The sequence below is a fragment of the Ursus americanus genome, chromosome 31, assembly GCF_024610735.1.
Source record: "Ursus americanus isolate L20-20 chromosome 31, mUrsAme1.1.p, whole genome shotgun sequence".
Taxonomy (NCBI): Eukaryota; Metazoa; Chordata; class Mammalia; order Carnivora; family Ursidae; genus Ursus; species Ursus americanus.
In genome coordinates, this window is record NC_142157.1 from 32,069,944 (window position 1) to 32,086,695 (window position 16,752).

Genomic DNA, 16,752 nt, shown 5'->3' on the forward strand with positions numbered 1-16,752 from the left:
AGGAAAAAAAACAAATTTTAAAAGATTGAAATTATAGAAAGTATCCTTTTTGATCACTATGGAATGAAACTAGAAATCAGTAGCAGAAAGAAATCTGGAAAACCCACAAGTATGTGGAAATTAAACAACACACTCTTTTTTTTTTTTTTAAAGATTGTATTTATTTATTTGACAGAGATAGAGACAGCCAGCGAGAGAGGGAACACAAGCAGGGGGAGTGGGAGAGGAAGAAGCAGGCTCATAGTGGAGGAGCCTGATGTGGGGCTCGATCCCATAACGCCGGGATCACGCCCTGAGCCGAAGGCAGACGCTTAACCGCTGTGCCACCCAGGCGCCCCTAAACAACACACTCTTAAAACAACCAATGGGTCAAAAAAGAAACCATAAGAAATTAGAGAATACCTTGAGACAAATGAAAAGAAAAACACAGCATGCCAAAATATATGGGATGAAGTGAAAGCCATGCTCAGAGAGAAGTTTATAGTCATAAACATCTCTATTAAAGATGAAGAAAGACCACAAATCAACAACCTAACGTTACACCTACAGGGACTAGAAAAAAAGCGAGCAGAAGGAAGGAAATAATAAAGACCAGAGCAGAGATAAATGAAATAGAGAAGAAAAAAAACAGAAGAAAAAAAAAAAAATCACTGAAACTAAGAGTTGGTTTTCTTAAAAGATCAACGAAATCGACAACACCTTCTGTAGACTAAGAAAAAAAGAGGAGATTCAAACAACTGAAATCAGAAATGAAAGGGGGACATTACAACTGATACCAGAAATAAAAGGACACGAATAAATTGGACAACCTAGAAGACAACGTACCAAGGCTGACTCATGAAGAAACAAAATCTGAACGGACCAATAATAAATGACTGAGCGGGTAACCAAAAACCTCCCAACCAAGAGAAGTCCAGGACCAGAGAGCTTCACTGGAGAATTCCACTAAGCATTAATTCCTTCAGGAGAACTAACATCATTCCTTCTCGAACGTTCCAAAAACACTAAAGAGGAGGGAGAACCTCCAAACTTATTCTGTGAGGCCGGCATAACCTTTAATCAAAGCCAGAGAAAGATACTATGAGCAATGGAAGGAAAATGAGAGCTATGACAGATCACTGGAAATAAATACATCGCATCCTTGTCAGTCGACCATTTCAAGAGGTAAACAGAATATTCGCTGGGATATCTTTCCCCAGATCTTCTCAAGCAAAATGGAGAAAACTCACTTATCCCCATCTGTGACTCCTCAGTTCACACGGGAGACATCTCAGTTTAGTGGGAAGAAATACTATGACACAAAACAGAGTTCACATCCAAAGGCAGAGAGACAGTTCTCAGAAAGTAGGAGACAAGACCTTAAGCAAAGAATGGAGCAAGAGTGATATGAAATTTCATCCAGAACCTTTCGTGCTTAGAAGAAAAATGTACTAAGTCTTGATATGTTCACCTTGCACTCCATCCCTAAATTTTTTTTTGAAGATTTTACTTATTTATTTGAGAGGGAAAGAGAAAGAGCAAGAGAGCACACATGCAAGATAGGGGGGAAGAGAAGAGGGGGAAGGAGGAGAGAGAATCCCAAGCAGACTCTGTGTTGAACGCAGAGCCTGATGCGGGGCTAGATCCCATGACCCCAAAACCACAACCTGAGCCAAAACCAAGAGTCCTAGATAACCAACCGAGCCACCTAGGCACCCCTCCATCCCTAAATTTCCAAACTTCACTATATTTAAAGGGAGAGTTCATCTTCTTTCCTAGGGTTTATCCCCAATGGCTAGTCTAAGGGATATCATAAGCCAAGCAAAACATGCTCCCAGTCCTCGGGTTGACACTTGAGCCCACAGCTGGGAGGGAAGAAGTGTAACTGAAGCACCAACAGAAGGGCAGGGTGCCAGAGTAGGGACAGGATGAGGTCAGCACCAGGAAGTCTCTTCTGAGAGCGTGGGCTGCCCACTCTATCAATGGCAAGAGAGACACCAGGGTGATTCCACACAAGACTCATTTATGAATCACCTACTATATATAAAATACCATGAGGCACAATGGAGAATGCAAAAACAAATAGGACCAGCAGGGTTCTATCCATGAGCCAATAATTTAAAAGGAGAAGAAAGAGGGGCACCTGGGTGGCTCAGCTGGTTAAGCGTCCAACTCTTGGTTTTAGTTCAGATCACGACCTCGGGGTCACGAGATCAAGCCCCAAGACAGCTCTGCGCTCAGGGCAGTCTGCTTGAGATTCTTTCCCCTTCCCCCTCCCTCCCACTCTGCTCCTCCCCCTGCTTGCTCACGGCTCATGCTCTCTCTCCCCCTCTTTCAAATAGATAAAATCTTTAAAAGGAGGCAGAAGGTTCTCTAAACCGTAATACAGAATGTGATAAGCTTCAAACAGAGGTATAAATCGCTATAGAAGCACAAGGAAGAGAAAGTGAGAAACTTCTATTTCACTTTCCTAGGTAGACAGTGAAGCCTTAAAGACATGAGATGTCAACAGAGATATGAGGGGCCCTTTATATGGTTGGGGCGGGGGGAGCTGCACCAACCTACAGAGGGGAAGGAATATGCAGCCTATGGTTGGGATGCAGAAAATCACTTGTGGTGGCCAGAATACAAGGGTATCTTGAGAGCTGGGCAACGAGGGTATAAACAAACACTAGAACAAACATGGAAAGCCTTAAATGCCTCCAGGCAATCTGGGTATTATTCTGGAGGCATTTCTGAAGAAACAATAAAATCTGAGGTCTGTTTTAAGCGAAGCTATACTGTGTGCTTTTCGAGAAAGCATCACAGAGCCACAAGCGGTCTACATACCAGTGGATCACTGATGATCTCTCTCCAAAGGTGGCACACTAGGCTCACATTCCAATAGAGATCTTCCACGGGGAGGAAAGCGAAGATGTGCCTTAGGACTTCACTGGGCAGGCTGCATATGTGGCTCTGGGGTTCTTGGCAAGGCAGGGTCCCAAGAAGCCCATAGTAAGAGTCAGGAATGGGATCAGGACCAACGTCCTCCACTTCTTGGCCAGGTTCTCCAGACTCCGCAGAGCACCGAGACAGACAGCCCTCGGCTTCTTGCCTGGTTTCCCTGGGTCTTGCGCATGACAGGGACAAACGATGCCGCGGAGTCTTTTTAGAAACCCCATCCCACGGACTGGTCCCCGTAGCTTGATTCCTGTCGTCCTCAAAGGACCGAGACCGCTTCCTTGCAGGCAGAGCAGACCCTGAGGAGCCCAGTCTTGCTTCCCCATCACCTTCCTGAGGCAGCGCACAGTTGCTCTCTGCAGCAAAGATCATTTCCCCCTCCGAGTCCTTAGAGGTGTCCTGGCCCACAGAATTGCTTTTGGCCATGTCATTGATGCGCCGCTGCTGGCCAGCTGGGAAGAAGTCAGTGTCGTATCTTTGACATCCTTGACCTGGACAGAGAACCCAAACACAACAAACAAGATAGGAGGGACCGCTGACCCACTGCTGATCCAAATGAGAAAAGCTAATTTTTAATAGTGTACATCAATAGAGAACAGAGACAAGAATCTAGCTACTGGTCAACTGATTGTATATACAGCTTAATCCAGAAAATATTTCTGTTTGGCTCTATCACGTAGTCAGACACATACATGGGAAGAGACAGACACGAGTCTCCAGATGGTCTGAGGACCACGTTCTACCTTGCGGTACATACAAACTGAACACCCGAATGGACAGATAGAACGTCAACAACTACTCACACGGACACACCCACTTACAAGAACTCACTTCTCCTGCCTTACTCATACAACACAAAATCTAAGTTTGTGTAAGTAGAAAAGAAAATGCTTCAGTTATCAGGATTCAGGAAAACCTACTCTTTGCCTCAGTTAAAACCCTTTTAATTTATTTTTATCTCCTCCTGTGAAGCTGACACATTAACTGATTTTAAAATAAAAAGCAGGGAGTCAGAATTCTCTTCATATGATAAGGGTGATACCTAAATAGTCCACACATTTATTCCACAGGCATTCAATCAGCACCTAGGATTCTGAGACAAACAGAAAGTGAAACACGGGGGCGCCTGGGTGGCTCAGTCGTTAAGCGTCTGCCTTCGGTTCAGGGCATGATCCTGGAGTTCTGGGATCGAGCCCCACATCAGGCTCCTCCACTGGGAGCCTGCATCTTCCTCTCCCACTCCCCCTGCTTGTGTTCCCTCTCTCGCTGGCTGTCTCTCTCTCTGTCAAATGAATAAATAAAATCTTTAAAAAAAAAAGAAAGAAAGTGAAACACGGTCCCTGATCTCAGACTTTCAGGCACTTAAGGCAGTCCAAACGGTGATTTCACACATCACCACTGTATTTTTAAGCCCTATTGTAAAGTGCCAGTGAAGTATTTAAACGCCTTATCAATATATAAGAAAATACATGGTTCCTTCCTGAAGTGGCTGTAGCCGGAATTCTTACTGTGGAAAATAAGAGAGAGGAACATGACTAGGGTTAGCCTTTAATAGAATTCATAGGATTTAATATTTTTTCTGTCTTAGAAGAAAAAACTATAACTGACTCTGGGGCAATATGATAGAAACCCAGGGCTCGAAGGCAACAGTCCGGGTGAAATCCTGGTATTTTCTAACTGTGCTATTTTAACACCAATATCCACGAAGAGCCTGCTATGGGCTCCATGCCAGGACTCCACACGGAAATGTACACACGCTGACAAAGTCCTTGTCAGTGAAGAACTCATGACAGAACACACAAAACAAACAAAATATCACCGAGTTTAAAACTGCCGCATACGTCGGTTATGGTAGTTCCAAAGAGTAATAAACATGTATTACAATAGTTAAATATGACTAGGTAAGAGCTGAGTTGGACTCTGAAATTAAATACATCAAAGGGAAATAAGGTAATCAGCACTCTCCTGACCGGTATTACTAACAAAAGTAGGAATTCGTTTGGCACCTAGATGGGTAATAAGAAAACCAAAGTGCCAGAAGTGGAATTTGCGTGTAATTAATAATAAATACCAGGCAATGGCAAGTCTGAGCTTGTGTCCGTAATAGTAAGAGGGAAACATTTCACGGCAGGTGCCTGAGTGGCAGGACAGAAAACGGAACTCAAGGGTATTGCTGTACGATCCAGCTGACTTGGAAGAAATAACACCTTGAAGGCAAGGAGAGGGCTCCTGCAGCAGCCAGGTACAAGGTGACAAAGAGCACAATCCACCGTGAAAGTATGGCACGGGGGCATTTTGGAGAAAACTAATGGCACAGCGGGCTTAGTGACGGCCCGCTGGAGCCAGGACATCGCAGCGGCTCTGGAGGGGAAGAGCGTGACGCTGGTGCATGTCTTCCACCACGCTGTAATAAGGCAAGCTAACACAACTCGTCATGCCACGTTTTCCTGGGGCTCTGGCCAAGCGCTTTTGTAGGATGCCATTTTCACGGAAAGTCACCAATAATGGAAAACGTGTCAAACTATTGCAACAGGAGTACAGAATCACAGCAGCAAGATTTACAAATACCAGGAGATAGTCAAAGGTCACACACACTACAGATTCAGAAATGCAAGGTGTTTTTAGAAGACATACCCCTAGTCCCTCTTTTTGTTCTGGGTCTAGGATAGAGACCATGGTTCGGGTCTCTGTTGGTCCATCTTTGACCGAAGGGCTGGGTCACAGCCAAGTGACTCCGAGCCAAATGTTGGCAGTCGATGGCTGTAAGGTGCTTCCGTTTAAACCGTCTCACTGTTTTGTACCAACGGGCAGAAGAAATGGGACACTCATTAGTTATCACCAACTCTACAAGTGAGCCAGAAGCTTATACTCAATTTTCAGGAATCTAGTGACTGTGGACCACCCCAGCCAGCCCTTTCTTTCTTCCCTACATTCCTATCCACTTTTAGTCATTTCCTAGTCTCTTAGCATTTCCTCCTTAGAATTTAAAAATCCTAAGATCCTGAAATGATTCTTTTTATTTATTATACCTTCTGGAAGCCGTGATCATGAACAGTTTATTCAAAAAGAAGTTGCCACTAATGCGTAAGTTGAGCTCCAACATCTTTTCCTTGACTTTAGCCAGGCCATTCATGTTCCCATAATAACTCTAAGTATTTATAAGAGCTGGCTATAGCTTTGCAATAATAAACTCATTCATCATTCCCGGTATATACTAGCTTCTCCGGGTCTCCGAAGCAGAATGCAGTGACTAATGGAATAGTCCCTGTAAATTCCCGCAGGGGACCACCATGTACACCTCTCAGCCCCCAGGGCATCTCCGTACTGGCACTGTTGTAAGGGGAAAGGACTGATGCCCCCAAGTAGAAGAATCAAACCCACTCTTGAGGATCTTCAGAGGAGGAAACTTCACACCCTCCCTTAGCAACGCATTAGAGCAGCAACTGCACCTAGAATTCTGTCTCGAGAGTATTGACATATGTAGTTTTACATGAGCCATTTGCTATCAGGTAATCCCTTTTCATATTTAACCAAGACTTCATGTTTCTGTATCTGTTAAGACATGTAAGATCTAACTACCTCCTTGTGGCATTAAATAGAACGGTTATACTAAATGTTAAACATTTTGAATAGTTACACATAAAAAAGAAAGAAAAAGGAGAGAGAGAACAAGAATAGATAAAACAGAATTAGAGTCATCCTTTACAGAAGATGGTCAAAAAAGAATAAAATCCATTCCTGTCAGTACCATATTTTCACAGGTCCTAAAAATACTCGAGGAAATTCTAGTGTCAGATGCCAGACTCTCACTCAAAATTACAGCACGAATATGTCTAAAACCACGTCACTCATGAGTATAACCAGCACGATTTACTTTTTTTTTTTTTATCATTAATCTCCCTCGGCCCTTAGCTTCTTCAGAAATGATCCTTCCAAATTTCAGTTCATTCTTTGAAGGTTTAAACAGAAGTTTTAGGGAAAAAAATCTTCATGAATATTTTAAGACTTTAAAATAATGATTTCTACATGCAAAAATAGGTGTACAAGCCCCTTTCAAAGGCTGCTAGAGACCTTCTACCTATGTGAATTTAGAGGCTAAGGGCAGGCAGAACCGTGAAGGCACTGAGCCGTCTCTACAAACCCGCCCAGAGGGATCCAAGCAGCAAGTGTAGCGAGAGGAAGGGGCACCGGTGTGAGCCCTTCGCCCGCCACACAGCAGCTGCCGGACCTCCCCTCACTTACTTCTCTAAGATTTGGAGGTGTTACAACGCTTAAATGAGAAAACACACCCACAAACAGTCACTGAACCATAAAACCCCACACAAATATACCCTCTGCTTACTCTACTTAACAAAGCTTAGCTATGACTGATTTGCATAAAACATGGAAATAACTTTCAAATTATAAAGATGCCACCTAACGGCATGCATTAGACATGACGTGCATTAGCAGTCCAACCACAGCCACGTCTGTATTCCTGGGAATGTTTAAAAAAAAAAAAAAGGGGGCGCCTGGGTGGCATAGCAGTTAAGCGTCTGCCTTCGGCTCAGGGCGTGATCCTGGCGATCTGGGATCGAGCCCCACATCAGGCTCTTCTGCTATGAGCCTGCTTCTTCCTCTCCCACTCCCCCTGCTTGTGTTTCTTCTCTCGCTGGCTGTCTCTATCTCTGTCGAATAAATAAATAAAATCTTTAAAAAAAATAAAAATTAAAATTAAAAATAAAAAAAAAAGTAATGTCTCTTAATTACTTATTATGAACAGAAAATATCCCCTCCAGTGTAATGGTTTTTTAACTGATTTTTTTGTTGTTGCTGTTGAATATATTCCTGGATGCTAAAAACCAAGAGTCTTATTCACACGTACAGAGGCAAAAAATGAATGTGCACTTTGTCTACATTAAAAAAATAAAATATATTTGAAATTTTCTACGTTGAAAAAAATAAACTTAAAGTCTGATCATTCCCTTTTTATATACAAGACACGACTTTACCACTTCTGCTTCAAACCCTTCATAGTACAAAGTCAACAACCTAATTATTTTGCCGAATGGGACCTCTGGTCAGACTGGCAAAAAGACATAAGGTAGAGCTACAGTGACCCTTCCAGAAAACGGACAAATCCTGGCCCCCAATTCGGGCGCTCCAAACACACTGGGTTCAACTTACAGTAGCAGCTGCAGAATTCCAACCAATAAACCCACTAACACTGCAAATCCCAAATACGTGACTGGTCTTTGCTTTTCTGGCTCTTCAAATATCCCCAACCGCTGCAGAGCTGGCAAACAGAACGTCTAGAATTAGAACAGGAGATAGCAAAAAGCGGGGCGCCTGGGTGGCACAGCGGTCAAGCGTCTGCCTTCGGCTCAGGGCATGATCCCGGCGTTATGGGATCGAGCCCCACATCAGGCTCCTCTGCTATGAGCCTGCTTCTTCCTCTTCCACTCCCCCTGCTTGTGTTCCCTCTCTCGCTGGCTGTCTCTCTCTCTGTCAAATAAATAATAAAATCTTTAAAAAAAAAAAAAAAAAAAAGGAGATAGCAAAAAGCTACTGATAGACAGTATCTTATTTAAAGAAGGTGAAGGTCTATTGCCAAATTGGCCTGGAGAGGAAAACCCGTCGTGGATAAAAATCACAAAGGAATAAGATTAACACCAAACCACTCAAATTCATATGATCCAGGGCCTTGGGGCCGGCGCAGACCTGCTTAGCTTACTGGGATGAGTCGGGTAACAGAAGACGTCTAAAAGGCAATAGAGACATAGAACCAGTTAGAACACTGGAGTCACTCAAGGGTTTAGATGCCCACGCAAATCTACAATACACCCCTAAATTCAGCTTTCGGAAACGGTTAAACAAGACAGTAGCTGACAGCAGGTGTGTATAGAAGAGATAACTAATACAGACGCCATGCACCTTGGAACTTTCTCTGTAAAAAATAGATAAGAATGGCTTTATCCCAGTCCATCCCAGCCCTCCCCAGCCAACTATCTGTAACGACGATGCCATAATGAAAATATGGAGGCCCTGATAATGACCGTCAACTAGGGGGTAATGTCTTAACCATACGCCCAGGAGTTAGTCAGCGTGCTCCAAGTAGATAAGAAACTATCCTGTCTTTTCTACTACTGAACATAGCACAGTACCAGACACATGCAGCTGTTCAGCGAATGCCGAAGAGTGGAGAAGGATGAGAAGAGAGCAGGGAGCATGGTCATGCTGGGCGGCACAGGACCCTAAGCTCCAGATTACGAGGAATTTGCTGCAGAACTGCTTTCATGGGGAACCTGGGAAGGGCAGACCACACGACAGAATATCAGAAATATCCAAAAGAAACTGTTTGTGCAAAGTAAGTTATATGGACAGGGTAGGCTCTTATTTACATATTTATTTTGTAAAATACATCAGAATCTTAAATATTTGCTAAGAAAATGAAACGTCTGCGGAAATCTTACAAAGGCACAAGAGCAAAAGAAAGATGTAACAGGAGTCAGTATTCTGCTTCCAGAGAGCTCTGGGAAATTCCCATGGATTCTGGCATGAAGCCATCGCAGAAGGAGCTAAAAGAGCGGAAGGAATAGGGGCACCCAGGCTGAGTGACCCGGGTTCCGGGTATTGCCATCTGAAGTGGCGTCACCTGAGCCACCATGACTGCTGTCCTGGGAAGCAGAGCTACCACTTTTATTGGATTTCCATACCAAAAATCATGTTTCTGACTTCAGCTAGAGGTCAGAAAAACTAGGCTGTATTTTATCTGACTCTCCGACCTCTGAGAGATGAAGTGCTTCATTCACTGACCTGGGAGCCAGAGTCCTGTGTCTGTCTACCCCTGGAGTCATACAGATCACTGAACTGTGTTTCAATGAGTGCTTCATTCCGATTCGGAGTCAGAAGGCCGCCTCTACTTGGCAGGTGTATTCACTCACCACTTAAAGCCCCAATTCCCTTATCATTAAAAGGAAACTACAATAACCTGCCATACTGAACTCACAGGACGGCCAAGATTCAAATGAGACAATACAGATGAAAATACTGTGTGACATCCATATCGAGGCTGGCAAAACCAAAAGCCGAAATGCTAGAACGTTGGGGTCAACACGTTGACCCCACCACACTTGGTGTCTCCTTAAAGGTGCATGAGTTTTATTTTAACAGCATGAATGTTCTTGTGAAATTGAAAAAAAAACAAAACAGTAACAGCAAAACACTAACCACCCTCCTGTTCTTATTACCATACTTTCAACCAACAGTTCAGATATAATTGTATCAAAATAAAGAGGCTCAAAGCTACCTCCCCCTCCCCTGAGTCACCCAAACCTCGTGCATTCCTCCCGCCTCTGAGTGGCAAGCACACTGTGCACCAAGTCTCCCCGGTCACCTCTCTTAGTGTTAGAAGCTGCTCGTGATCCTTCAAGAGTGCTCCGCGATGAGCGTGCAGCTAAAGGGATGGCGAGAGACCAGACTCGCGCGTGGGCTTTCGGTGCTGCATGAGGCCCTGTGGTATGAATCTTCTCTGCACCCCAGTGGGTGTATCACCCCTCTTAGAGGCTCTACCACGGTGACTAACAGAAATGTGTCATCTCCCTCATGTGTCAGGACAGGAAAAAACTGAGGTCGTATGAAGCCATTTTGTCAAACAGAACTCTGCCATTACCACCCTGCTTTTTTTCTGTGATGGCTTTCTTACAGCATGACATCTCTCTGACCCCCGTAGCCCCCCTTTCAAGAACCCACAGCTCAGCAGGCCACCAGCACCTCAGGCTCCCACTCCGTGCTGACCTCAAAGTGGTGACTACCGGGAATGATTACTACCTTTACCCATCATTGAACCTCTTCACCTTGATGACAGTCTGTCCCACGCTAGCCCCGCCTCCCGAGGCAGGCCCACTGACAGAGGTCTCCAGTGAGCTATAGCTGTCCTCAGCCTCTCCTGGACTAGAAGCCCCTAGAAGGCTGGGAACATGTCTCACCACCTTATTCCTCAAAGCTCTTAAGATGATACTTTGCAAGTAACAGGCCCTCAGATACTTGTTGAATGAGAAGCACAGGGCTGTGATTCCTCACCTCTGTTCTCGTCAGCTTCATTCCAGAATCTTTACTGCAAAACAACTTACAAAACAAGTCACAGAAAGTGAAACGGAGTGCTCTGGGTTTTGTGGCAAAGACAGGGCTTCTCTTCTTCCTCAGCACACAGCGAGTCTACACTTCTCTGTCTTGACCACAGTTAGGACATCACTCTGAGCTTGAGCCAATGGAATGCAAATAAAAGGGACAGGTGCCCCTTGCAGGCCCCGCCCACGAAACCTCTCAGGCTTGTTCCTCCATCTTCTGACCCCTTCCAGTTCATGGGGAACTTGACTCCCCAGAATCCTTAGAGGCCCCATGTTCAAAATGGAAGCACCTCCAGCAGCCTGGGTCCTTGGATTACTGTTTCAGAGAGGGCCACTCCCCCCCAAAGTCACACACACACACACACACACACACACACTAACAACCTGTAACCACCTTAGATTGCCCTGAGATTGAGAAATGCACTTTGTCATTACATGTTTGGGTCTACCTGCTACTGTAGCCAAGCCCTCTCTAACCATTCCAGGATCATTTGAAACTGATACCAAATTATTTTCTTTCTTCCCTATCATCGCTAATGAGAATTTCTAACAAAAAGTCCTCTAAAACTTATAGGTTACAGACCCAAATGGACAAGATGAAGATACTAAGTACCTACAATTCCTGGAAGGAAACACTGTTAAATAACTGCTTTAAAAGAAAGAAAGAAGGGGCGCCTGGGTAGCGCAGTCCTTAAGCGTCTGCCTTTGGCTCAGGGCGTGATCCCGGCGTTCCGGGATCGAGTCCCACATCGGGCTCCTCTACTGGGAGCCTGCTTCTTCCTCTCCCACTCCCCCTGCTGTGTTCCCTCTCTCTCTGGCTGTCTCTCTGTCACATAAATAAATAAAATCTAAAAAAAAATAAAAATAAAAATAAAAAAAAAATAAAAGAAAGAAAGAAAGAAATAGGGGCACCTGGGGGGCTCAGTCAGTTAAGCATCTGCCTTCAGCTCAGGTCATGATCCCAGGGTCCTGGGATCAAATTCCACGGCAGGTTCCCTACTCAGCGGGGAGCCTGCTTCTCCCTCTGCCACTCCCCCTGCTTGTGTTCTCTCTGTGTGTCAAATAAATAAATAAAATCTAAAAAAAAAATCAATCAATCAATCAATCAAGGTAATTGTCTAGTACAAAAGTACCTGACCAGACAGACTGCTCCTAACAGGAACCACAGAGGGCAGTCTTGCTAACTAACTTACTGTGTCACCTAACCTCATCTTGTTAGTTCCCCACAAGCCTCCCGCTTTTCTTGGAGGGGCTCTGTGAAGACGGACAAGTAGACACTTTCCCTCTTGGGTCTCCTAGGGAGATAGCAGGGTGCACTGCAATGTGGCCCATTACTACAAGGATCTAGGTACTTCACAGGTCAAATTGCAACCTGTGAGACCTAAGGGCCCAATTTAACCAGTTATGGTATTATTTCCCAACTTCAGCACTGCGGAAAGTATTCGTTCAAGCCAGGAAGCACTTTGCAGTAATAAAACCATCCTGTAGGCCTCTGAGATACTTGTAACAATTATCCGTAAAACTATGCATTTAATATGCCTCATATGCAAATTATACGACTATAGTGTATTTCACTATATGTTATTATACTAGTGTCAACTGTCTGTGTGGGTATTAACATGTCTCCCACTGATGGACTGAAAGCTCTGTCGTCTGGTGGGAGGCAGGAGCAAGGGACTCGCTCGGCCCAGCACCCAACACATACCGCTCCATGTATAACTGGCCATCAGCAGATAAATGCACCACCACAGCGCTCCCCCACTTCCCTCTGTAGCAGCTTGGTTCTTCTTTGGCTTGGAAACCCTAAACACACTACCTTACAGCTCCTGAGTGCTTCACGGCTCCGGAAATTCCTTCACATATTCTCACTGGAACCTCACCCGATCCTATGACTTTAACCAGGGCTCAGAGGAGGCTTACATCAAGTCACAACACGGCTTCGACGGCACTTAGCTTTTCTGACTCCCCAGGGGCACTGTTCTTTCCCCTGTTAACGTTCCACCTTCCATATCCAGAAAGCTTTAAAGCAGCCTCTGAAAACTTCAGGTTTAATTTCTAGGTCACTTTTTTTCATCAGTGTGAAATGTCATTAACTGAAGACTTCATAACAAGCGAGTATTTAGAAAACGTAACTGGAAGGAAAATAATCACTAACTACAGTGAGCTCAAAATGGAAAAACTTCAAAATATTGCATCCCCGTTAGCACTGCAAGAAATCAACACAGAAAGAAGACACTGCGGTCCTACCTCCCTTGATGGAGGTGCCTCTGATCGCCACATCCTGCTTCTCTAGAAACCCCAAAGGCCTAGGCTCGAAGGCCTGATCTTCCTCAGATCGTCTCACACTCTGCAAACACCTACTCCCCCTGAAGAGACAGCATTCACTTACTAGAACACACAAGGACGGAGATGCAGGATTTTCACAAGGATAAGAAGGAACGGTGAAAAAAAGGAGAAACAAGAAAATGACTATTACAGACTATATTTTTATATATTTGAAAGGCTTTTCCTTCTTTCAATTCATTCCACAACCACTTTTAAGTTGTTACCATATCCCAGATTCATTATAAACACCATGAGGGCTTCCTCTCTTGGTATCTCGGTGTCAAATGCTGAACGATGAGCACACAAAACAGAAAAGATTTTGCCTGTCCATAAGGCAGAGAGCAAAACAATGACAAATGACCATACATAAGGCAATATAAGTGCTGCCCAAACAACGCATGGAGTGCTGAGAGTAAAGGGAACAGAGTAGGGATGTTGAAAAAGGCTTTATGAAGAGTTCAGCCTCGGAAGACGGGTAGGATTCACTAAGGCAAAAGAAACACTATGTACAAAAAGCAGAGAAATAGCACAGCATTGGTGCAGTGGGAAGTCGAATTGCGTTAGAACAAGAGGTTCACAGATGGGGGAGAAGCTGGAAAAGGAATCTGAAGGCACAGACTGTAAAGGTCCTTAAATAGAGCCCTAAAGAAATTGCGGGCTTTACCGTGTAGGCGATTCGGGGATTATCTAGTTTACCAGCAGGGCCAACGCAGAGTCAGATTAACACTCTATAACAGTCATCCTGGGAGCTGGATACAGGATGGGTGGGTACAGAGACCGCCAGGAAAATCAGACAGAAAGCCACTTCCCTACCCAAGACGAGAGTTGGGAAAGGCCTGAGAGCAGCAGAGATAGGGAGGAGGGGAACAGGAAGGTCAACACATCTTTTTCGACAAGACTGAAAAGAACGATGAAAGAGAAGTGACAAAGGTAACTGACATTTCTAGTTGGAACCCAGAGGTCACGTCATTAACCACGTTAAGGAGTAAAAGAGAGACAGTGTTTTTGTTTTACTTGCTTTTTCCTGGAAGGGGAAGATGAAAGTTTCCAGTTTTGAAAGCAGTTGTTTGTTTCAAAGTTATCTGTGGGATACTGGGTTAAGCTCCAGGAAGAACTTTGAAATAGGAGACTGGTCCTCAAAAGGCATGTGAGTGACAGCTGAAACTATAAGACATGAGATGCTGTGATGACAGATAAATTTCTAGGAGTTAAGTGATTTCCAAGCCAGAAGGGCAAAGACAGAATCCAATTCAGTTTTCAAATAAAATCTGCCTAGAAGAATAGAGTGATATGAGAAGCAGAGAAAAGATGATGGCAGCAAAACTGAACTTCAACCAATACCAACAGTGTTCACACATTCACAGATCACAGAACATGTCAACGATCGGGACACCGATGACCGTAGCTGAATGCTCAGAACCATGAAATACAACGTAAGAGAAAGCAGAGAAGACAGCCACGTAGCAAATTCCAATGCCAATACTGACTACATGAGAAACGAGACATGAAACAGCAGACCACAAATTCCAAAAGCCTGCAGAAAAGAAATGGGCAGCCCAACTGGGAAATCAGCAAGACCCAAGCACAGCTCCATCTGTCAGCTTACCGTACGGATTCCTTCCCTCTACACCAAGCTTTTGCTCTAAAAAATCACAAGGGCCACGGTCAGATTCGTATACGTTATCATCTAGTTATCTAAAGGGAGATACAGAAGCTCCGCTCCTAAGGAACACAGGAGAGGATCTTCATTGAGGGCACTAGGTAAGTAACCAATTATCTGGATTTGAAATATTCTTATCGTGCACCCAAGTGTCCCCATTTTGTTTTTAAAAACAGGGAAACTGGAGACATAAGGCAATAAAAGGTGGGGTTGTTTGTAATTAGGATGGGGCTGGGGGGCATGAGCAGCAAAAAATACGAAGTTACAAGATGCCTCAGCTTCCATTTGCACCAAACCAAGAGCGGCAGTAAAAGCAATGCTGGGCATGTTCTCAAACTTCATACATTTCAAAATACTTTTGTGCCCACCCTTTGCTGAAGTGGCAAGAGATAATGAACAATAACTTCGGCAAAACTGATACTGGACCCACTTCTGTCTCCAGTGACTACCCATATTACTCAGTAAATTAACCAAATTCAATCTGCTCGTTAGTGAAATGGGCTTGTTTGCATGGGTCCATACCAGAGGTCTCCTTTCACTGTATCTCCTTAATTTATGTGAGCACAGTGCCAGGGCCCAGCAGGCACTCACTAGGTGCCACCATCCTTTGTTCCAGAGGACTTTATTACCTCTAGCTCCATGGGAAAATCACTAACTTCTTGAGGCATCAATTTCCCCACCTGTAATGATGCCTCTCAGGGTTGTTTGCAGATAAATTAACGTACTCTGTAAACCATACAGCACAACACAAAATGTAAAGCATAACTGTTTCCAAGCCTGGCAAATAGTAGCAACTTCTGGACTGAAAACACCAGGAGATTTGAATGACTAGTGCCCAATAAGATCTGGTTGAGAATTCAGCACCTGCCCTAATCTCTCCCATCACCCCGTTCAGTTTGCTTAGATCTCAACGTACCCTCCACAAGACAAGCTCGAGGCCTTCCCACATCACCCTAATTTTCTTAATATTCAGGAAAGGGGGATTCAGATAAGGGAGCCTACAAATGAAAGAGTCGCCAGAGGACGCAATCAAATGACTCGCCCAAGGTCAAAACACCAGGGTAGAAAAGGAAATGCCGGCTTGTCAGCCACCGAGGCCACGTCCCCCGTGACTCCTGCAACCGACGGGGAACGACCAGCTCCCCCCTTCCCCAGCCGCAGGACGCAGTGTGGGGGCGACCCTCGCCCTCCTGCGTGCACGCCCCGCCGAGCCCCTCCAGCCTGGCCACCGGCTGCGGACCCGAGCTCCTGCACAGCTGCGCTGGTCCCGGGCCCCCACACCCCCCACGGAACTGCTCCCCGCCCCGCGAGGCCGGACCCCCGCTCAGGACCCCAAGAGCTTAAGTGTCCACACGGCACGGCCCCGCCCGCGCTCCCTGCCTCGACCGCGGCCTCACGCACTATGACGCTCCGGACCGGGCCTTCCGCCACCGCCGCCGTCGCCGCCGCCGCCGCCGCCGGGCCGGGGCCGCCCGGCCTCCCAGTCCCAGCTTCCCCAGGGCAGCGCCAGCCAGAGCAGGCCGCAGACTTCCTCCGCCAGCTCCGCCCTAGCCGCAGCCCCGGGAAGAGCCCGCCGCCAGGACTGACAGACAGCCTGCAAGTCCAATCGGAATGGCACGCGGAGGGGGCGTGCTGACGGACTGCTCCAGCGACCAATTGGAACGCGCTCCCCCAGGGGGCGCGGCTACCGCTAGCGGGCCCCGCCCCGTCCATGTTTCCGCTGGGGCCGAGGGGGCGAGT

General features: G+C 45.6%; 1 protein-coding gene across 3 annotated transcripts in view; it reads right to left on the reverse strand.

Moving 5' to 3' along the window:
* FBH1 (F-box DNA helicase 1) overlaps positions 1–16,740 on the reverse strand; it is a 49,333-nt gene extending 32,593 nt beyond the window's left edge. The window contains exons 1-3 of one of the 3 annotated variants that reach the window (XM_045812966.2): positions 16,414–16,552; positions 5,554–5,709; positions 2,809–3,410 (exon numbers count right to left, since the gene is read on the reverse strand). In XM_045812966.2, coding sequence (XP_045668922.2) covers positions 2,809–3,410; positions 5,554–5,709; position 16,414 — 759 coding nt within the window. In that variant the 5' untranslated portion in view covers positions 16,415–16,552. Of the gene's footprint in view, positions 1–2,808; positions 3,411–5,553; positions 5,710–16,413 lie in introns of all 3 variants that reach the window. The other 2 variants (XM_045812967.2, XM_087857750.1) reach the window with 2 other exon arrangements.
* Between the last annotated feature and the right edge of the window lie 12 nt (positions 16,741–16,752).